Genomic DNA, 23,765 nt, shown 5'->3' with positions numbered 1-23,765 from the left:
TAGAATTATGAAATTATGAAATAGATAATGTTAGTGATTCATTTGATACTTTTCACCATTTATAACCATTTATGAAATATATATAAATTATTCGTCTACATATCAAAACTTTAAACAAACTGATCTAATATACTAGTCATAATACACAAGCATTACATTTTTGTGGAGCACAGTTGTTTGCTTACGAAAATGTAGTGCTCCTGCAAGAAACATGACAAACATAACATATTTTCAGTATTTATTTTTGTACAACAATGCTGATAATAGTACACAATTATATTTTACAAATAACTTTTTAAAAACAGTTACAAGTATATTTTCATGAACTGATCCAAGTAAGTTTTGGTAACTAGGTTATTTAGGTACTCTTTTTTCCACCATATCAATTAGTTCAATAATATTGTATTTGTTGCAATGACAAATAATATGAATTAGGTTAACAAAAATTCCACCAGTGATTTTAACTTTTTTTGGTAAAATTGATACGTAACTGCATTTTAATTCTAACATTGATATTGTTATATTTTAACAAATCTAAAAAAAAACTTTTATTCTTGTCTATTGATTCAATTTTCAAAATATATTCAATCTAACAAACTGACATGTCAGTCATGGACTGAGGCAAAGGGACTAATGCTTACAAAGCAAATGTTCATTGGGTACCAATTTTCATAAATTTTCACAACAGCAAACAATTCTGGATGTGTTTTCCCTTAATATAGGACACTATTTTATATTGTGAAGCAAGTCTTTTGTTGAACAGAGAGAGTTTTTTTTAATTTGTCAATCAGTTAAAATTACTTAATACACCTATATATATATATCAGTTTTGTTAAGATCCTATCATAAGATGGGATTTCTCAAAATTTGTGATTTTTTTTTAACAACAAAACTGAGTTATATTTTCAAAAATCAGTGAGCTGAATAATATGCCTATCTATATATGAAGCACAACGGTGCAATATTTCATTGGTCTCTGACTCATACTTTTTGAGCTTCTGGAGGCTCTATATATACAAACAGTAGAGTAAACTGTTTACAGTGAAAATATAAGATCAAACATGAAATTGAAAGCATTGTCTTTGAATGCTCACAGTAGTTGGAGAAAAGATGGTCAGACTTATTGTCTTTGGGAATTAAACATGATGAAAAAATATTAATCAATCAGATGCTTTAAACCAGATTACAACAAAATGTATATTTACAGCAAAGTCTCATGTTTATGGTAAAAAGATGTAATTAAATGATTGACACATATAAATTGGTAGCAAAATTCAATTTTGACTTCCCTATGACTACTTTTTATTTAACCATAAAAGTAAAATAATCTGTTGTCAATTTGATTGATTTAAAAGCTATGGCCTGAACTACAGACCCTTAATTTACTTCTTTACACTTTTTTTTAAAAAACAATGAACTAAAAAATAGACTTTAAGGACCCTATGTTCATAATTTTCTAAATATAACAATTACGCATTAGATGATTCATGACAACTACAATTCTAATTTCCCAGTAGTTTCAAACAAGATGATTATTAATTAGCTACCTTATGGATGAAGAGGTGTGGGCAATATCTCACATTAGGACCAGAAGATGTTAACCCTTAATGATTCAGTCAATTTCTAGTTTAAAAAAAAAAATGTCCAATACGGTACATGATTGCAGATTAAACCGTTAAAAATAAAATAGATCATTTTCATAATGAATATCTATCTTAAGATTGCGTTTTTAAGTGTTATTTCAATTCCTAATCTGTAAAACTATACAATTCAAATTATTATGCAATAAAAACAGACAATTTTTAAACTTGACAAAAAAATTTAAAAAGTTAACATGTTTAGGAATAGATTAAAATCAAACATAATATTGATTCATTCTGTGGGTGGTGGAGGACCTGGTGGCAGAGGGGGTGGTGCTATATCTGGCAGTGGTGGCTGCACCATTGGAGGAGGAGGAGGCACCATTGGTGGAGGTGGCACCATGGATTGAGCCATATACATATGATTCCAATCCATGGGTGATTGATATGCATTTCCATCGTACATCTGACCTGGTGGAGTTTGTTGGAATTGCTGGTACGATGCCATTGTGTATCCAGCATTTCCTGCAAAAGTATAATCACCACCAGGTTGAGGTTGATAATAAGACATTGGCAATGATGTCATTCCCTGTGCATCATTAGCTTGTGACATTTCTGATGTCATCATTCCTTGTGATGATGCATAATAAGGTTCAGATACCTGTGATGTCATCATTCCTTGTGATGTATAAAAAGGTTCAGATACCTGTGATGTCATCATTCCTTGTGATGCATAATAAGGTTCAGATACCTGTGATGTCATCATTCCTTGTGATGATGCATAATAAGATTCAGATACCTGTGATGTCATCATTCCTTGTGTAGTCTGATAAATATCATTTTGTGAAGTTAGCACCTGCTTGTCAGTGCTCTGTGCTGATGTTGTTTTTACATTTTGTACAGCACATTTCTGACTTTTTGACTTAGCAGTGGTATTTGACCCTGACGATTTAACAGACGTTGCACTCAAGCCTGAAGATGTTGTTGCCTGTGTCTTTCCATTGATCATACCGTATGCATCATATCTCTGTTTTTTGGTACTCTGTTTTTTAGGTTGATGTTTACCTGAGGATTTATTTCCTGTCTGCTCCTGTTGTTTTTGTTGTTGCTGCTCTACTGTATCCTGTAACTGTCAATAGAAAACAACTTTTGTGATAATTGAATTATTTTTGGAGGTTTCAAATTGGGGAAAAAAATACAACTTATATTCCCTAGCTGTTTCTGGAATAAATACTGACTCAACTCATTTAAAATCTTTAATATTTTGTATTGTTTCTTGATTTTACTATAAAATTGTATAGCAAGTAAACACAAGCGTGGATTTCTGCCTGATATATGTTGATATTATATGAAATCTACATGCTTAAATACATTTATGGTGCATTATCAGCATGCACATCTAGCATAGGTTTATGCTGAAGAAGATGCTAGGGACCATCTAATTGTGAATTCCAGATGATGAACAGCCATTTAAATGGCCCAAAAGGGCCAACAGTGAAAAACCCTCATGGGTAGCCAAGGTTGTTAAACACCCAAAAGTGGTAACAGCCATTATAATTTTCTTCTTAAATAGTTTATTTTCAAATGCAAGAAGGGTCTTTGTGTCAGGAAATAATACATAAAACCTGTTCTTTTCTATGAAACCCACATTGTCACTTCTGTGAATAAATTTGTAAATTGATATTCAGGGACAGGTCAAATCAACTGTAAGAATTTCTGAAATAATACTGACCTCTATGAATGCTTTTTCATTTTTTCCCCTTAAGGTACAACTAGAGAAAAAGAATACAGGAAAAACTGATTCAAATAATACAACCAATACTTACCTCTTTTAATATTTTTCTTCTGAAATTGCAATGGCAGATCTAGATGGTCCTGGGGTATATTTTAAATACTGAGATTCCAAGACAAGCTTAATCAAATGAAGTTGAGAACCAGTGCTCAACTTTTTGGATGTTTTTCAGTTGATATAACATTACAGGTGGAATAGAGGTTAGAACCAGTGCTCAGTTCTTTTGATGTTTAAAGCTTGCATTTTATGACAAGCTGAATCAAAGGTTTGAACCAGTACTTCTTTTGTTTGATATCTATAAAACCTGATATCTATGAACAAGCTGAATCTGTATATGAATATGTTTCAATTGATATTTCAGGGCAAAATCCGTTCTAACCTCTTTGAAAATGTGTTTTCAAATTGACATTCCAGTAGGGGCTGGGTCAGGCATTAGAACTACAACTCACCTCTTAAGACATGTTTTTGAGTTGATATTCCAGGAGGGCCTGGGTCATGGCATTAGAACTACAACTCACCTCTTTAGATATGTTTTTGAGTTGATATTCCAGGAGGGCTTGAGTCAGGGCATTAGACACCTGTAATGCCATTGCAGCCTCATCCTCTGAACTGATCATAGATTTGGACTGCAACAGAAATCATTATTTAAAGTTTGTATACTTGACAGTGTTATTTGATTATTCATTTCTTTATAAAATTTCAAAGCATTGGTTATTTTATTTGCTGTTGAAGAATACTTTGACAAGGAACTGACAATTAAAAAAAGTCATTGTTCAATCAGATAGGCAAGACTATCACACCTATTATGAATTAGAAATTAGACTACTTACCGTATTTGTCATCACATAAGCAACATGACGGGTGCCACATGTGGAGCAGGATCTGCTTACCCTTCCAAGCTGAGATCACCTCTAGTTTTTGGTAGGGTTCCTGTTGCTTTAGTTTTCTATGTTGTGTCATGTGTACTATTGTTTGTCTGTTTGTCTTTTTCATTTTTAACCATGGCGTTGTCAGTTTATTTTAGATTTATGAGTTTGACTGTCCCTCTGGTATCTTTTGTCCCTCTTTTATGTATTGATTTGTATCACAGACAGAACTGTAGGGAAAACTTTCTATATTTATAACCACTTTTCCCTACTACAACATGCAAACCATTCTAAGAAATCATAAACATCAACCAAAGTTCATTACATAAGTCAACTTGTGTTTTACATTATGAATTTGTAAATAATAAACAGATATTTTTCACTCACAGACTTTTTTTAACATCATAAGTTGTTCGTGTTGTTTATTCTTTAGTTTTCTATGTTGTGTCACGTGTACTATTGTTTGTCTGTTTGTCCTTTTCATTTTTAGCCATGGCGTTGTCAGTTTATTTTCGATTAATGAGTTTGACTGTCCCTCTGGTATCTTTCGTCCCTCTTTTTGTACTTACCAAAGTAGACATTAGTTCTTGTACTTGTGGTGGCAGGTTCAGCTCATCTGTTCCTTTCGGCTGAAAGAAATCAAAGTTCATCATTAATTCCATAAGGAGAGTTTCTTAACTTGTCATTTTTCTTAACAAATCTATGAATTGCTCTCCACGACAACATTATAACGCAAGGGAAAAGGTATGGAGGTACATGTATTAATGGTGTTACACCACTAATTAGGGCCTGGCCAGAAAGCACATACCAGAAAGTAGTACATATTCAACACAAAATAGTTCCTACGCATGAGTTTAACTTCTAAACATGTAGAATATTTATGTTTTTTTTGGTATCAAATGAGAGCTGAATGACTGGTGATCATTGTAGAACACTTTATGACTTATAGTTTTAGATATTTAAAAAAACTGCACCCAATTTTAAAAAGAGGATATATATATTTTGCCTGTTTGTCAGATCTGAAGTACCTGTTTTGGTATATCCAAAGTTCCAGGAACCAGTTCTTTCTTATATGCCATTAAAGGTATGTTGATTTTTTTAGTACAAGACACCACAAAGTGTAGCTTTGACATGCAATGAATGTCACTTTATTTGAACTTAAAATGAAAGTGCTGTGTCTCTTTTAAATTGAGGAATTCAACATAGAAAGCAATGAGGCCATGAATTAGAAGTGTACTTCCTAATTATCTTTAATGACTGACAAAAAATAGCTGATCTACAAGGTATTCTGTTTGTATGCATTTATACATCATGCATCGTGTTAAAAACATAGGTTAAACTGACAAGGAATAACATAACTCTACTAGCTGTATTTCTATAAGCCTAGGTGGCAGCATGGTTTAGATGTTTAACAACGGTGAAGACCCAGTTGCCAATATATCTCAGAAGCATGGGGTCAAATCCCATTTTGTGAAGAAAAATGTTTTGAAAATCTAACATTGCTTGGCAGTTTGTTTTTTATATATAAAAACCTGCATTATAACTATCTAATTGAGATTTTATTACCAAATGTAGCAGGTCATATTTAATTTTATACATCACTCAAGTTAGGGTAAATATTACTTCGAGAAAGTATACAAATTATCATAGTAAGATAATGTGCCTTAAGGGTAAAGAAATTGACACATGTGATAAATTGGTTTCACTATGTTTAACTACTGTCCCTACTTTAAGAATTTGAGAATATTTTACAGTAAAAATCCTTCGTAGAAAAGATGTACCTTAACTCATAATGTCAAGGTTCAACTGGTTAAAACAAAGCAATTAGTCTAAAAAAACACATTAAAAGTCTATCAGCTCTTATATCTAGAAATTTCTTAAACATTTGAGGTCTTGACCAAATTGAATGAGTAGTACATTCTTAAATGATAGCCCAAACTTCTTGTATTTTGGCATGATAATCCAAGCATCTGTTTTTCATTGTTTTACATTGAGATTTACTTAATTATGTAAGAATTATCAATGTTTGTAGGTTATGCAATCAATAACTCTCTGGCTCACCTTGACACCTTTACCATGGGAAATTTCAGATAAAGTTTTGGAGTAGTGATTCACCTTGACACCTTTACTATTAGAAGGTTCAGATGATGTTTTGGAGTAGAGTGTCTGACTCACCTTGACACCTTTACCATGGGAAATTTCAGATAAAGTTTTGGAGTAGTGACTCACCTTGACACCTTTACTATGGGAAGTTTCAGATGATGTTTTGGAGTAGAGTGTCTGACTCACCTTGACACCTTTACTATGGGAAGTTTCAGATGATGTTTTGGAGTAGAGTGTCTGACTCACCTTGACACCTTTACTATGGGAAGTTTCAGAAGATGTTTTGGAGTAGAGTGTCTGACTCACCTTGACACCTTTACTATTGGAAGTTTCAGATGATGTTTTGGAGTAGTCTGACTCACCTTGACACCTTTACTATGGGAAGTTTCAGATGATGTTTTGGAGTAGAGTGTCTGACTCACCTTGACACCTTTACTATGGGAAGTTTCAGATGATGTTTTGGAGTAGAGTGTCGGACTCACCTTGACACCTTTACTATGGGAAGTTTCAGATGGTGTTTTGGAGTAGAGTGTCTGACTCACCTTGACACCTTTACTATGGGAAGTTCAGATGATGTTTTGGAGTAGAGTGCCTGACTCACCTTGACACCTTTACTATGGGAAGTTTCAGATGATGTTTTGGAGTAGAGTGCCTGACTCACCTTGACACCTTTACTATGGGAAGTTTCAGATGATGTTTTGGAGTAGAGTGTCTGACTCACCTTGACACCTTTACTATGGGAAGTTTCAGATGATGTTTTGGAGTAGAGTGTCTGACTCACCTTGACACCTTTACTATGGGAAGTTTCAGATGATGTTTTGGAGTAGTGTGTCTGACTCACCTTGACACCTTTACTATTGGGAGTTTCAGATGATGTTTTTGGATTGGAGTGGTCAGAAGTGGTATAACTAGGTAAATCCATTGACTGTTGGTCCATTGTCACCTCAGGAATTGAAGCTGTAGGTGGTTGAATCTGGTAATTTTCTGGTGTAACAGTAGCTGAAATAAATTAGGATATGTTAAAGTGATGGAACATAGTCTGTCTTAAAGATTCTCTCTGATGCCTGGCAATGAAGACAAGTCAACAAGGGACAATACAGAAACTTGAAATATATGATCTACACCCCTGTTTACCCACCATGATGTCTATTAGTAGAATTGTCAGTAGTTTTGCAATATTGTCAGTAATACTCTCGATGAGTGCCTTGTGGCACAAACCGTCTAGGGGGTTTGGGGGCATGCCCCCCCCCCCCCCCCCCCAAAAAAAAAAAAAAAAATTTGAAAAATTAGATGCAATTTCCTGCATTCTGACAGTATCTGCAGTCTTATTCAGATATTTTTGCAACAAAGATTATCACCTAAAATTTTCATGATTTGACAAAAATTTGAGCTAAAGTTTGGAGTAAGTCAATATAATGCAAATCTGGTATTCACTGTGTATTTATAAAGAAATAAGATTTGTACATTTGAAATTTCATTATTTATTTAATCTTGTACAACACATTAAAAATACAAAACCTCAAAATAATAAACTCAATAGGGACTAGATTTCAATACTTATGACTATAAATTTAATTGCCATTGAATGACTGTAAATATATTATCAAGTTAATTTCAATACAAAGTTTCCAAAAGTTTATGAGTTCAACAAGGTACTATGTAGATCTTATTCAATTCACAGTTCCAAGTTCGCAGAATCTTTGTTCAGTTTCGTTTTTTCTAACGCAAGAAAAGACTTTTTACAATGTGCGCTACTGTGTGGATTTTTCATAATTCCGAACGCTGGCATCCTGATTCATGCCATCTGTCGTAATTTCTGCTTCTTGCTATGTTTTCGTATAGTTTTAAAGCCAGCAAATACGAATAATCTCACAAAACAAGGTATGCACATACCAAATATAGTTATCCTACTACTTATAATAAGAGAGAACTTAACATTACAAAAAGTTTCAACTTTTTTTTCAAGTAGTCACTGACCCATGAAAATGAGGTCAAGGACATTGGACATGTGACTGATTGAAACTTCGTATCATGAGGCCTCCAAATGGGTCAGGATCCCTAATAGACCTTGAGATGAGGAACTCAGATGACGTAATTAAAAAAAATATTAGTCCGCCATACAATTGTGGATGCTGTGATTTTAAAAATGGACATAAATGAACAATAAGAACTGTTTTATAGAGCTGATGTGATGAGAAAAGAAATATGTAGATTTGACCTGAAATAAATTATTAGAAAGGACATTTTTTTATTGAATTTTATGATCAGAATTTTGGGATTATTTCATGAGGAGAGTGACATTTTTCACCATCTTCCGGGTCCAGCAATTTGCGAAAAAAGTAATCTCACTTGCCACCCCGAAAATTTAACCAGACATGTATAAATGTACCAGCTTCGATATGAGCCATCATACATGTTCAAGTAAACAATATGGACTGAGCAACGGAGGAAAACGTACCATTACCGCCTATGGAGAATTAATTGTAACTGTTGACCCATATACAAAGTATGAAGCATCCAGGTCTTCTACCTTCTAAAATATAAAGCTTTTAAGAAGTTAGCTAACACCGCCGCCGCCACCGCCGGATCACTATCCCTATGTCGAGCTTTCTGCAACTAAAGATGCAGGCTCGACAAAAATGATACGTTTATTAAACTTCGATTTCAATACACGTACAATACTCAATACAATATTAACATACGGGGCGGAACTACTAAAATAATATTCTTTTTCTTGTACTTTTGTACGGACCAAAGGTATTATCTTAAATTTTACAATGACAAATACGGATACAAATAAATGCAAGGCATACAGCTATCTGCTCTGCTTCTTACCTCTAAACTACAACCTTACTCATAATACAAACTGTGAGGCATACAGCTAAATGCGCTGCTTCTTACCTCTAGGAAACCCCAGGCTGAGCCTTGCTGCAAGCCAAATGTAAACACAGCAAAGACTGACGAACATGACGTTGCACTCATATTTATTTCAAATTACTGGAAGTAAATATTCTAAGCAGGAAGAAAAACATAACGTAAAACGCTTAAATAAAATATAGGAGTCCTCGACGCAAATGCTTATAATAATACAATCTTATGAATTAACAAATATAGACATATTAATTCTTCCAGTTAAGAGCTCCAAATGAACACTTTTGGGTTCATGCTTAAAATATTGACCCAACGGTAACGTTCTGAACAAAACATGACAAAGTTGCGCCATAAATGACGTTATCGATACAGCTAATAAAATAAGGTAAAACGTACGTTAATTACTCATTCAATATACTAAATACTAGTAATAACTTCTGACAACTTATATAAACTCTCTAAATACAATAATAACAATATTCCTTTCCTTGGAAATAACCAATATACACATTTACAACACCATCCATGAATTTTACTTAATCGCTATCATTTTGCGCTTTAAAGAGCGAATATTCCCAGTAAAAAAATCCATACTTCAATAATCGCAATAATAAATGCCTGCAATAATTTCTGAGTTTACAGTAGATCTGCGACTATTACCAATAAGAACTTAATTAACTGATTTTTATAGATCACAAAGCTATCCTACCTTGATAAGGAGGTTTTGGAGTAGATTTAGATTTCTTCCATTTTAAGAATTCCTGAAACAGTTCTTCATCAGTCAATTCTCCATCTGTTTTTCTCTTCATAAAAGACCTCTCTTCCTCCGTCAGACCAGTTCTGACCTCTTCCACTGGACTTTTAGTTCTACTGTGGCCATAGTCCACTACAACTACTGGTTTGATAGATACTTCTCTTGGAGGATATCTTGGAGGTTGGTAGTATGGGTCTTCAAGAGGCCTTAAACCTAAAACAATTCCAATCAAGATCTTCATGTTTTTGTCAAAACTTCAAAGAAGTTAAGAAACATTCAGACTACTAGTATACCAATTTAACGTCATGCTTTACACAGTCCAGAACAAAATTGAGACATGAAAAAGACCTGATTCCATTATTAATTTATATTAAATCTAATAATTTTCATCTTGTTTAAGTAATGTGTCAAATTTTTGTCATCAGTATGTTATTTTTCCCCAAGATTTCATTTCATGTAAACCAACTAATTTCATTAGTCAAATTTATATTTGTGTTGACTTTCAGGCATAGAAAAATATTGTATAAAATATGAAATTCTGTTCTGAACATAAATACACCAAAAATGTTACAAAATTCAAAAACAAGACAAGTGAAATTGACATAAAAGACAAAATGTGAAAATAAATGAGTTTACTGCATAAGCTGTCTCAGCTTTCTGGTATCAAAATAAGTTGTCAATGTTGGGACAGTTATTTTCTCTAAGATTCCTCAACTAATTTAGCATATTCAGTTGCCTCCAATTAAAATTGGTCTTAACAAGAATGTGTCCATAGTACACGGATGCCCCACTCCCACTATCATTTTCTATGTTCAGTGGACCGTGAAATTGGGGTCAAAACTTTAATTTGGAATTAAAATTAGAAAGATCATATCATAGGGAACATGTGTACTAAGTTTCAAGTTGATGTAACTTTAACTTCATCAAAAACTACCTGTCCAAAAACTTTAACCTGAACTTTGCACTATCATTTTCTAGGTTCAGTGGACCATGAAATTGGGGTCAAAACTATAATTTGGCATTAAAATTAGAAAGATCATATCATGGGGAAAATGTGTATTAAGTTTCAAGTTGATTGGACTTCAGCTTCATCAAAAACTACCTCGACCAAAAACTTTAACCGGACGGACGGACGAACAGAGGCACAGACCAGAACACATAATGCCCCTCTACTATCATAGGTGGGGCATAAAAATAGGCCATAGCGCTGAAAACTGCTTAAAACACCAATCAAACAATCAATCTACCATTATTTGATTGCTGAGATATCTAAAAAAAATTCACCTGCATTTTAAAGGGGCACTAGCTACGAGATATATAAAAATATCAAAAGTATGATTTGTTTTGCTCAATCATTTATGAAAGTGAAAAAGTGAAATAGTAATTTGCTTTTATCAGCTAAAATGGTTCGATTTTGTCAAATTAAGCTAATAAACATTGATAATGAATTATTCACTTGCAAGTGAATAATTCGACCTCATTAAATCCATATTCATGTGAATTCCAATTTAACCCCGTAGAAAGTGATAATGCATGCATTGTCAGTGTACAGGTATTCAAAGGAAAAGCATTGAAAGTGAAACAAAGGTAAATAATTGGCCAAATTTCACACGAAGCGAAGCAACATCTTATTGAGACCATGTCCTGTAAATTGTTTATTTGAATTTTTTGATAGTTTGGATTTTTTTGTTAACATTGCTATGAATGAAATATGAGAATTTAAGTCACATGAATTTGGCAGCTAGTGCCCCTTTAAGCTTTGAATTCAATTCAATTAATGATATTTTCAATTTTTTTTAGCAACATGTGTTTTTTATCTCTCAGTTTTTTGCAATCATAAAGAGCTGTAAATATTTTGGAAGGTTGGGGTCTTATAAATGGTGACCCCTGGTATGCTCTTAAGAAAGTAATTTCATATTTTCTGACAAACCTCTTCTTCCATAGTAGGGATCATCCATTGATAATCTTCTTTCTACAAAAATATACAATGACGAAAATTTTAGTTTACATTACCCAAGTATAGGACTAAAACTTCAAAGTATGTAAATAAGGGTGCCAAATCAGAATTAATGGTATTTTAGTACATTAATAGTTTCTTAAATCAAACCTTCAGATAGGTTCAATGTACAAAGTGACTTATCCTAATGAAATACAATTTCCAAAGTTTTCGTTATAATGGACATGTGTCCTATGTTTCATGTTTACCAAGACATTTTTCTATCAAAATGGTTTTCAAGATAAAAGATACATGCATTTTGGTGCTACTTTTTACCTTTATCAGCTATATTGGTTGGAAGGGGAAATAATTGGACTCCATTTTTTAACTTGATATCCTAAGGAATAGTGGTCAAATTTCAATTCCAACTGGCCTATTTACTGCAGAAGAAAAGTTACTAGAGGATGAAAGTCTACGAACTCGGAGTGATGGCATTAGCATATTTAGGTCACATAAATACTCATTCAATATTTTAGATTTGGAACCAAATCTTACCATACATTCTTCGTCTATAATACTCATCCTCATCTGGTCTTCCATATCGATCTAATGGCAACCTCCCTGGTGCTAATCTATCATCTGGCCTTCCGAATGCTAATCTATCATCTAGCCTTCCTGGATATATTCTTTCTTCTGAATGACTAGAAAAAGGTCTATCTTCTGATCTCCTTGCTAACATTCTTTCTTGTGGATGCCTAGGTAACAGTCTTTCCCCTGGTTTTCCTGGTAACATTTTGTCTCCTTGATTCCAAGGTAACAGTGTATCTTCTGGTTTTCCTGGTAACATTTTGTCTCCTTGGTGCCTAGGTAATGTTCTCTCTTCTGATAACCTTTGAGGTGATGTTCTCTCATCTGATAATTTCTTAGGTAACATTCTTTCTTCTGATAAGTTTTTAGGTAACATTCTCTCATCAGTTAATTTTTTAGGTAACATTCTCTCTTCGGTTAATTTTTGAGGCAACATTCTGTCTTCTGAAAATTTAGGTAACATTCTCTCTTCTGAAAATTTTTGAGGTAACATTCTACCATCTTGTCTCGATGAAGGCATCTGATCATAGTTTTTCTGATAAAATGTTTTACTTTCAAATTCTCTATTTACTGTTTGGTGTTGAGATGTAGGTAATGTTCTCTCTATCATTGATCTCTGGTCCACATTTTTTATTACTGGCTCAATTTTCACTGCTTCTATTGTTTCTTGAGCGGCTGGTTTTAAACTATCCAAATTAAGATTTTTCAGATTTTCTTTTGTAAGACCAGTTCCTGAAAAAACAAAGCAAAGCTGTTGCACATATTGACTGTTACAAACCTACATGTTTAAGTTAAGTGGGCATAAGGCCACACCAATTTAATTTCTTGTTCTACGGATTTTTAGACTCCAAAATTTGGGGCAAGCGAGCGATTTGAAAATTATAATAAAAAAATATTAAATTTGAAAATTTTTGAGGCGAAGCTGGAAAAGTAAAGGCAAGCGATTATAATTTTTTTTTGTAAACATAAAATAGTAGGTTTTGACTATATTAAAACTCAATTTATGACTTATACTTTCACATTTCTTTAATTTATGAAGTATTTTTTCCCTGTTCACCATGTTCACCAAGAAATAATTGTATAATGAAATCTGGTCTATGTATGTGTGACTGACAATGGGCTAATTCTCCATCTACATTAAGTCATAATCAGGTTGGGAACAACCCCTTAATGTTATAATGTAAATATCCCTTTTATGAGGGGTCAATATATTAAAGTCATAATATATTTCTTGTAAAAAACATCTTTTAGTACAAAAGGGCTCATATGTTCCCAAAGAACTATATATCTATCTTGTATTGAATGGTCAAAACATGTCCAAGAATTTTGTAATATTCCTGAACTTTAACCATGTTAACACATTTACTTTATAATATTATTATTTAATACTTTATTTAATATTATTCAAAATAAGTGAACCCCTCTTTTAGAAACAATGTTTAAAATATTATGTATTTCTCCTCTTTTTGAGTAAAAAAATCAAAATTTTCAAAGGTTTTGTATAGTAGCACTATACAAATCCTTGGTATTTCTATTTTCTTTTGTACAACAGTAACATTAATACCCCTTGTCTGAGGGAGGGTTGTTCACAACCTGATAATAACAAACACAGGTCAAAGGACAGCCTTTTACACAGGGCTTTGATCCAGACCAAACAGCAAGCTTTAAGGGACCCCACAATTACTGGTGTACACAATTCGAACAGGAAAACCAACTATCTAATTTATATATCCAAACAGGAAAATATCAATGAACCACATCTACAAACGATAACTGCTGAACAACAGGCCCCTGAATCAATCAGGACAGGTACATAAACATGCAGCTGCTATGTATAGTTTTGTTTCGCCAGCATCAATATAATTGCAGTTGAAGGCAAATCATTCAGAAGTTCTTTGTACTTTATTCTAACAACGAACATTTTTTGATAGGGAATATAAGTAAGGGGGAAAGAAACCAATGTTTTGTTCTGTACAGGTATTTCCGCTGTTTTATTTTATATCGGAGCACTCCCATGTTTCATGCTGAAACAAATATTCTCACAGATATTTACACAGTGTTTTGGGGTGCTTATAGGTTTTAAATCGTTATAAACAGGTTAGAATGAGATTTTAAAAAAACAAATGTTGATATCTTTTTATAATATTTACAAACAAAACAAAAAAAAATGGTGCAGGAAATGGACATGATTACATTTCCAGATGCGGGAAGCGGAAATATAAAAAAAATAAAAAAATTCTGTTTTGAAAAAAATAGGTGCGGGCGGGTCCGTCGAACAAGGAATGAGTTTGGTGTGGCCTAAAGAGGACATTTGTCAAGGGAAATTACTCAAGAAAGACAAATGTGATAACTGTCAAAATATATTTTGTAAGAGTTCTAGTGCATTATTATTGGAATGTAAATTGAGAGCCTATCAGCAACCTCATCAGAGGTTTATTGTTGTTGCAAAATAGGATAATAGTATAGGAAACAATTGTGGCATGAAATTCGGCATCAATTGGTTATTGTAGTTTATTGGATTGTCATTCATTGAGATCACTACACTTATACTCAAGATAGTGTCTGGATACCAAATGTCTTCTTTTAAGAAACGACAACAGGCTGCAAATGTTTATGGTTGTATAAAAAGGCTTATTTATGTCAATAACAAATACCTTCCAATAAATGGTTCAAAACTCCACTTTTAATCAAATCTGCTGCAGCTAACTCTGTTGATACATCAATTTCTAGCTTAACCTTGACATCCTGACGACCTTCACGTGCTTCAATGTCTCTGGCAAACTCTTCAGCAAATCCATTCTGTTCTGATTTTTTACGTGATGTATAAGCCATCATCTTCTGATAGGTGTCTGGATAATGTTCTCTCTGCAATATGTACACGGAACCACTCAATGTAAAGTTTTATAAACAATCTTAATGTGCAGGAATATTATCTAAGCATGCAAATATTTTGGTTTATTATTTGTTCTGATTTGTGAATATATTTTTACAAAAAAGAGTTGAAATGGACATAACATGACTACTTCACATCTGCAAGTTTTGAGAATCAGCCTAGGTTGTAGAATATAAATTTATATCTTTAAATTATACAAATTTGGTATTACGAAGACAAAATTCCATTATTGTCGGAATATGTAACATTTACTTGTTTATGCTTTAATTCAAAGGAGAGAGATAGGTATGTTTGCCGAAATTAATTTCTCCATTTCAGTAGCAACTACACATCCATGTTATATTATCCTACAATGTAAAAACTAATGTTTTAGCAGACAATTTATAATTTACGCATTAAAATATGTACCTTTATTTTGACGTTACTTTTGAATAAAAATGACAAAATTTTAACAGGGACCTCAAAGTAAATGGCAACATAAACAATGATTCAAATGTATCAGTTTGCTTTCAATAAAAGCAGGATAAAGGATATCTAGGCATATACTACTTGTATCTATAGGGCCTATAGTAAAACGGTCATTTGCAGGATACAAGATCTTCTTTCAGCTACCAAAATAAAACTCATTAGCTTTGGTACAGTTATTTTTAACCCTTTCAACGCAGAGACATCATTAATATTTAGTTAAAAAGTTCTTAATCAAATATTTGTAATTTGTCTTACTGCGTGTTCATTTTAATTTTAGTTTGTATAAAGTTTTTAAAAACGATTGTTAATGTGATAATCAAACTACGTTTCTGACTTTTATTCTTTCCCAGACTATCAGACTTTAGCATATGGAGGAATCACACTTTAGCGTATATCATCGCACTTAAGCGTGACCATTGTAATTTAGCGTCCCCATGCACTTTAGAGTCCTACATATATATACAATGAAGTGAGTCCATTTTTTAGTAAAATACAGAATTTAAGATAATTTTTATTTAAAAAATTTAATTTCCTCAGTTTTTCTTCACTGCAGTTTAAGAACAGATAGTTAAAAAAAAATGTAAAAATAATACTTCAAAATCTTAAAGAGAGATTTCAATCTGATTGATAGAAAAAATATAACAGCAAATTAAACATAATGGCTACAACTGAATGTATTTCTTTTTTTTTAAAGGTTATAGCAGATAGTGAAGTTTTAATTCAAATATACATATGTACACTTACAAAATAACGTATTCTGTGTTTGATCCCTGAGATATGTGATAAGATAGAGTTACCATCACACTTAGATTCACACATGTTGCACACATATTTAGATGCCTGTTTCTCATCTTGTTTCTGAAACTCTGTTACATACTGTAAACCTGGAAAATAAAAAATAATGAAAACAATCATACATCATATTTAGCTTATATAATTAAAATCTCTTAAAAACATGTCTTGACTTTATACCTTCAATAATGATATAACCAAGAAACCAAAATTCTGTACTAATTTCACTCACAAATTTACATCATTTTCTTAGGATTAGTCTTAGATGGTAACCAAATGACCTTGTATTGGGTCTTTGATGGTAACCAAATGACCTTGTATTGGATCTTAGATGGTAACCAAATGACCTTGTATTGGATCTTTGGAGGTAATCAAATGACATTGTATTGGATCCTTGGTGGTAACCAAATGACCTTGTATTGGATCTTAGATGGTAACCAAATGACCTTGTATTGGATCTTTGGTGGTAACCAAATGACCTTGTATTGGATCTTAGATGGTAACCTAATGACCTTGTATTGGATCTTTGGTGGTAACCAAATGACCTTGTATTGGATCTTAGATGGTAACCTAATGACCTTGTATTGGATCTTTGATGGTAACCAAATAATGTTGTATTGGATCTTCGGTGGTAACCAAAAGACCTTGCATTGGATCTTAAATGGTAACCAAATGACCTTGCATTGGATCTTGAAAGGTAACCAAATGACGTTGTATTGGATCTTTGGTGGTAACCAAATGACCTTGTATTGGATCTTTAATGGTAACCAAATGACCTTGTATTGGATCTTTGATGGTAACCAAATGACCTTGTATTGGGTCTTTGATGGTAACCAAATGACCTTGTATTGGATCTTTGGTGGTAACCAAATGACTTTGTATTGGATCTTTGATAGTAACCAGATAGCCTTGTATTGGATCTAGAGATTTTAACGTCTGGTAGGAAAAATTCTGACAAATGAACGAAATGAGGAAACTTTTAGAAATGTTTTTTTACAATAATAAAAAGACTAGAAGGTTTCTTGTTTGATTACGTGTATACCCAGAATGTTGTGATCCACACACTTATATCCTATCTCAGATGTGACCAGTCTTCAGACTAATGTAAACATACGGAAATTCTCATATTTCTATTTAACCATATAATAATATATCAATTTTGTCATTTCAAGGTCAAACTTAAATGAAGAAATAGCAACTGCTTTTAAAACAATCTGCATATAGTGGTGCATGTAAACACCCTATTTGGTCATGTATAGTCAGTACTTTTTTACCCAAAATATGTAGTTGGTACAAGGGGTGCAGATTATACACAACTATAGATGTTTTTTGGTTGTTTATTTCTAAATATCTTTTTTCTTCAATAATGTTTATTCCAGACCTTTATTTTATTTTATTTCATTCATTCTTTTTTTCAATATTTTGAGGGGATGAAAAGGGGTGCGGATTATACATTATTGTGTACAATACACTGCCAAATATGGTACAATTGCATATTCAATAGCTTATATGTTCATTTCATGACTGTGATGAGTAATTAATAAGAGACCAATTAACTTTACCTATCAATGGCTCAGGCATATTCTCAAAGGTTTTTGTGATCTTAGCTGGTCTGTCACATGGAACAAGTTTGATGTTGACTGCAGTAAGAGAAGTTGTCTTCCCACTAACAGCTAAAAATATAACAGAAAGATATATCATACAATCTTCAATGTTTAACATTAGGGTATTATGTTTTCAATATTATGTTCACATCTTGTTTCTGTTGGTATTGCAATTGGCACATGATATCAATAAATATGAAAATTTTCATTGTTTTCTCCAGAAACAGTATTCTTTCTAGAGTCTCTATATATGATAGACCAATTAGAGTTTCTAGAGAAAAACACTGGTATTCTTCTGAAGGACAAATAATGAAAATTTTCTTCCTTTAAATTTATAAACAAGTAATTCATACCAAAAATAACTAAAGCATAAGTAAAATTCAGCATATTCTTTTCTTTTTTAATATGATTTAAAATAATTTGTATGTCAATGATCTTTGACATGGAATATTGTCTGTCAACAAGAAAAATTAATATCCAACTCATTTTATAAATGTAGAGATTCCTAAGCGATTTCTTTTTTGTTCCAAGTTTCAAACAGTTACACAATACACAACATTTAATAGTTCCTGCTAGAGAATATCAATTGAAATGAAGACTTCTTCATAATTTCTTATTTCAACACAGTTCCATATCTGTCCTGTTTATAATATCTGTTACCATAGTCTGTATATTACCTTTGTCAACTTTCTGAAAAGATACAAAATGGAACAAAAGGTAAATTTCCTGTTTTGTTTAAATGTTTCTTCATTAAATTTCTAATCATCAGAAAAAATACTCTACACTTTCTATTCTAGTTTAGTGAAACAGTCAGTTAAAGTTGCAAGCACTTTCAATTTCCATTTCCAATTTGCATGTCCTTCTATGAGTACCAATTACTATGCATCTTAATTTTAATCTAAACAAACTATTAATTTATACAAGATCAAACTTATAATGTTAAGGCCTCTTTTAAAGTTGTATGAGTGAAAAAATTCAAATAACAGTTACTGCCATACAAAATAAATTTATCTTAAGAAATATCACACAACGAATATCGACAGAAAGTTTCTATTGTCAATGAAATGCAGCAAAATTAAAAATTGGTGAGGGAAATTATATAGCTATTGTCATATACTTTTGTCAATACACAAATTTAACTTCAAAAGACAAAATTTCTATTAATGTCCCATTTTAACTGGTTATCATAACTGACCAATCACAATTAACATACATTTCTCACCTTTCACATCGTTTCTCTGCTTAATGACGCGAACCGTTCAATTTTAAATTGTGCCAATCTCATTTTGGAATATATAGTCACAAAATGTATAAATTAGCACAATTTTTCAGATTTTCAGATTTTATATAATTATATACATTGTATTTTAATTTTCAGAACTTTATACTTTAAGTATGCATTTTTTTGTTTCAAATCTATGTGAAAATCATGCAAGATGAATTAATTCAATTCTTGTAGTGGTTGATAATTTCTCACTTTAACCATAATCTATCCGTTTTTAGGTATGGTGGACATAATCTATCTATTCATAAAAACTTGTAATGACATTATTTTTTCAAATAATTCTCTTTTTCTAAATTTCAGGTTTATTTCTCTTACGACATTAACTTGCACAAAAATTAACTTAGCAATAAAGTTAATACAATTAAAGTCAACAGCTATGTACAATATAATCACCAGTAATTTTCAGTTTTCTGTCAGTATTTGTACCAACATTGAAAAGTATTTATTAATTGTCACAAATGTTAATTTCTGGCTACATTAATGTAACCATGAAGTTTCTTTCTTTCATATTTTTTTTTTAAACCTTTATCAATTGTCAGCAAATACATTTCTGTTCTGTTTAAGTATAAAGGAAGTGTCTTTGAAATGACGTAAGTTAGTTAACATCATCAAAAATCTAAAATTAATAGTTTTTAATAATCGCAGTAATTAATCTCATAGTCCATTTTTTTTAAATTGCAATGAAAAATTACGCCATTATTTCTAAATTACAGTACTATATATCACAGACTTGTTAAGTTCAGTGGAAATCATCATTAAGAATAACCGATCAAATCTTCCATAGACTGGTAGATCTCAGTGAAAATAACAAATCTTCAATAAAGGCATTGGTATATAATTTACACTTTCACAGACCGGCAGGTCTGAGTAGAACCACTATTCCTCAATAAGAGAACTGGCATTTAATTTACTCTTTCACAGACCAGCAGGTCTCAGTGAAAGCTACTTATCTTCAATAAGAGTATATAGTTTACACTTTGACAAACTGGCAGATCTCATCAAGGTCCATCAATCTTTAGTGAGAATAACTGATTTACTTTTACATAGACTGGCAGACCTCAGTGAAAAAACACCAGTCTTTAATAAGAGTAACTGATTGACTCTTTTGCAGAATGGTGGACCTGAGTGAAAACCACCAGTCAATCAGTTAGAGTATCTGAATTACTCAATCACAGAATGGCTGATTTCTTTGAAAACCCAACCTACAGTTAGAGCACCAGTACCTTATATACTCTAACAGATTGGAAGATCTTAGAGAAAATCATCAATCTTCAAATCTGAAGAGTACGGACCGTCGGTACTCTTACATATTGGTAGATCTCAGTTAAAACCACTAATCTCCAAAAAGAGTAACTGATGTACTCTGTCACAAATGGTTGATCTCATTAGTTTACGACCAACCATTGGTGAGAGTAATCAATGCAGTGCGATATTTAGAGCAGACTTCCAATGACAAAATTTTATTTTTTTTTCATTATCAAATTCATACTCATCTTTTTTGATTACTTTCACATAAAAATTTTCATTGAATTTCTTATATTAATTTTTTGTACTTGTTCAAAATTGATAATAAATTTTAAAAATAAAATTGAACAAACATCAATTAGTTTGCAGCAGAAAACTCAAGCTGTTTATATACGATAAAATTTATCAAAAGAATTGCGAAAAATAATGCAATTACAATAATCTGACATTGTATTAATTGCACTGTAAAGGATAATCTATACCTTAAAATTTGTATTTCATATATTATTGCTATTTTACAAAAAAATTCATTTGCTTTTACTGACTGATAATTTCCTTCTCAACACAGTAGAGTGATATGAAAAATTATTGCTAGAAACTAAGGGTGCAAGTGCCGTTGTCATTAAATGCTACAATGTCGTCATAGGTAAAATAGCAATAAACAGATACAGTTTATCAAAGGTCATCTCAACTCAAACTGCTTTTCTCACTTTCACTGTACCGACTCAAGTGAGAAAATTAATCTGGTTGATAAGGACAAACTCCATAACATACAACAGAATGGATATATATTGATGAAAATTCAAACATGGAAGAACTTTCACCAGAATAAAATTCCGAAGGTTTGAAGTGATCACAATAATTTCTACCTCAAATTTGTTGAAAGAAATACAACTGTAGTAATTAGACTGATAAATATTGTTTATTATATAAATTTTATTATAGAATAACCAATTTCATCAGTGTCATTTGCAACATTTCCAGTATCAACTTAAAGGCCTCCTGTCCTAAGGTGCATTGGTTAATATCAGTAAGAGATTGCTAATCAGACATTCTTTAACAATCTGCAAGTCTTGGTACTTATCTTGTTAATTATGGGACTTAAACCTTATTGAACCAATGATTCAGGGATTTTCCTAATATAAAATTTTTTTAGGACTAGTAAAACCAAGTGCTCCGCAGGGCACAGCTTTATACGACCGCAGAAGTCGAACCCTGAACAGTTGGGAGAAGTATGGACACAACATTCAAGCTTGATACAGCTCTGAATTTTGATTGCGATCAAATTTTTGACATAATATGAGTTTCTGACACAAAACAAATGTCAAGATCTTACAAATCTATTCCCCATATTGTGCAATTAAAAATGTCTTCTATTAACTTTTCAAAAATATAGAATTTGAGAAATTTGAAAAAAAAAAAATTGAAAACAACTGCCCCCCCCCCCCCCCCTTCCCCTTCTTGTTTTTACAATAAGTCCAAAACCTGACATTTCTTTATGCATAATTTACAAGTAGTGCAAGGGAGGTAGATCCAAACATACCCAACATTGTATGTTAAATATTTTAGAATTACCTCCCCTACACTGCTTTTAAATTGTCTTAATTGTCCATTGACCAGAAATACCTAGTTTTTCCCCTTTTATACCCCTAATTCCGAAACATTTTGAGCCATAACCCCCCAAAGTCAATACTAACCATCCCTTCATGGTATGGAAACTTGTGGTTTAATTTCAGAGAGATTCTTTTGGGCCCCTTTTTTGGTCCCTAATTAGAAATTTGAATTTATGAAGTCATCTTTTTAATCTTAATTGTAGACACATGTACATGTAATTGGTGAGACTATCAGATCTTACAAAAACTGACATTCTGAAATAGTTACCTAGTTTAAACATCAAACACATTTAAAAAAAAATGTTTTTTAGTTTTTCATGAAAACATTTCTCATTTTTACTTTTAATGTAAACTTTTTTGTAACCCAACAATTCTTTTGAAGTGTATCACAGTGAAACTCAAACATAGGTTTTGAAAGTAGTTTCAGCAAAAAAAGTCTATCAAAGTGTTAAAATAGTAAACAATCAGATTAAAATATTTTTAGATATGCAATCATTTTAGAATTATAAGAAAATGTCATCAATACTTATTCAAAATGATCCTGATTTTATACTTAAGAAGATGTATAGTACATTTAAAAGTACATTTAAAAAAAAACCTTTGAACTATTATGAACAAACGACTTTTATCACATACAGTCCATAAATATTTTTTAAAACTTATGCATACCGTTTTGTGCTTGTTCCCCTCAACATGCATCTTGAAGGTTACAGATCCAGTACATCTAACATCACAAACCTATAATATATATATATATATATTGTGGCTTTGGACACTACTATACCAAAAATGTCATAATACTAATGACAATAATTTCATAGTTTTTGCAACAGATTTTCTTTGAAATCCCTGTAATAGTTGGTGAAAGAAGAAATTGAAATGGCAGACAAACATTTGTAAATACATTAATATTATACTTGGAATTTTGCAGTTTCCATCAGCACAAACAACTATTAGACTGTTTTTCGTTGATTTGTTTTGTACATAAATCAGGCTGATAGTTTTATCATTTGAATGGTTTTACATTTGTCATGTGTGTATTTTGGGTTTGCTCATTGTTGTAATGTGTGTGGTTCAAGTTTGCTCATTGTTAAAGGCAGTACAGTGACCTATAATTGTGAACTTCTATGTCATTTGATCTCTGGTGTAGAGCTAGAGTTGTCTAATAGGCAATTATAGATATAGGAAGATGTGGTGTGAGTGCCAATGAGACAACTCTCCATCCAACTAACAATTTAAAAAAAAGTAAACCATTATAGGTCAATGTACGGCCTTCAATACAACACATTTCCTCATTTTTATTACTATAAAAAAAACCAATAGCTGGTGGATTTTAAATCTCACGCAGTCAATATGGGCAATTCAACTCTCCATA

At 32.1% G+C, this 23,765-nt stretch overlaps 1 protein-coding gene across 1 annotated transcript in view; it reads right to left on the bottom strand.

Annotated features, from left to right (window-relative positions):
• Positions 1–223: 223 nt before the first annotated feature.
• The window catches only part of LOC143064889 (uncharacterized), a 29,435-nt gene continuing 5,893 nt past the window's right edge, over positions 224–23,765 (bottom strand). Inside the window, exons 5-16 of the mRNA XM_076238079.1 lie at positions 23,060–23,128; positions 18,925–18,937; positions 18,206–18,316; positions 16,596–16,735; positions 15,145–15,355; positions 12,458–13,222; positions 11,897–11,938; positions 9,922–10,179; positions 7,183–7,340; positions 4,808–4,867; positions 3,891–3,998; positions 224–2,709 (exon numbers count right to left, since the gene is read on the bottom strand). Of these exons, the coding sequence (XP_076094194.1) occupies positions 1,873–2,709; positions 3,891–3,998; positions 4,808–4,867; positions 7,183–7,340; positions 9,922–10,179; positions 11,897–11,938; positions 12,458–13,222; positions 15,145–15,355; positions 16,596–16,735; positions 18,206–18,316; positions 18,925–18,937; positions 23,060–23,128 (2,772 nt within the window). The 3' untranslated portion in view covers positions 224–1,872. The remainder of the gene's footprint in view (positions 2,710–3,890; positions 3,999–4,807; positions 4,868–7,182; positions 7,341–9,921; positions 10,180–11,896; positions 11,939–12,457; positions 13,223–15,144; positions 15,356–16,595; positions 16,736–18,205; positions 18,317–18,924; positions 18,938–23,059; positions 23,129–23,765) is intronic.

Source organism: Mytilus galloprovincialis, chromosome 2 (assembly GCF_965363235.1).
Source record: "Mytilus galloprovincialis chromosome 2, xbMytGall1.hap1.1, whole genome shotgun sequence".
NCBI lineage: Eukaryota > Metazoa > Mollusca > Bivalvia > Mytilida > Mytilidae > Mytilus > Mytilus galloprovincialis.
This window is presented reverse-complemented; position numbering and strand designations above follow the sequence as displayed.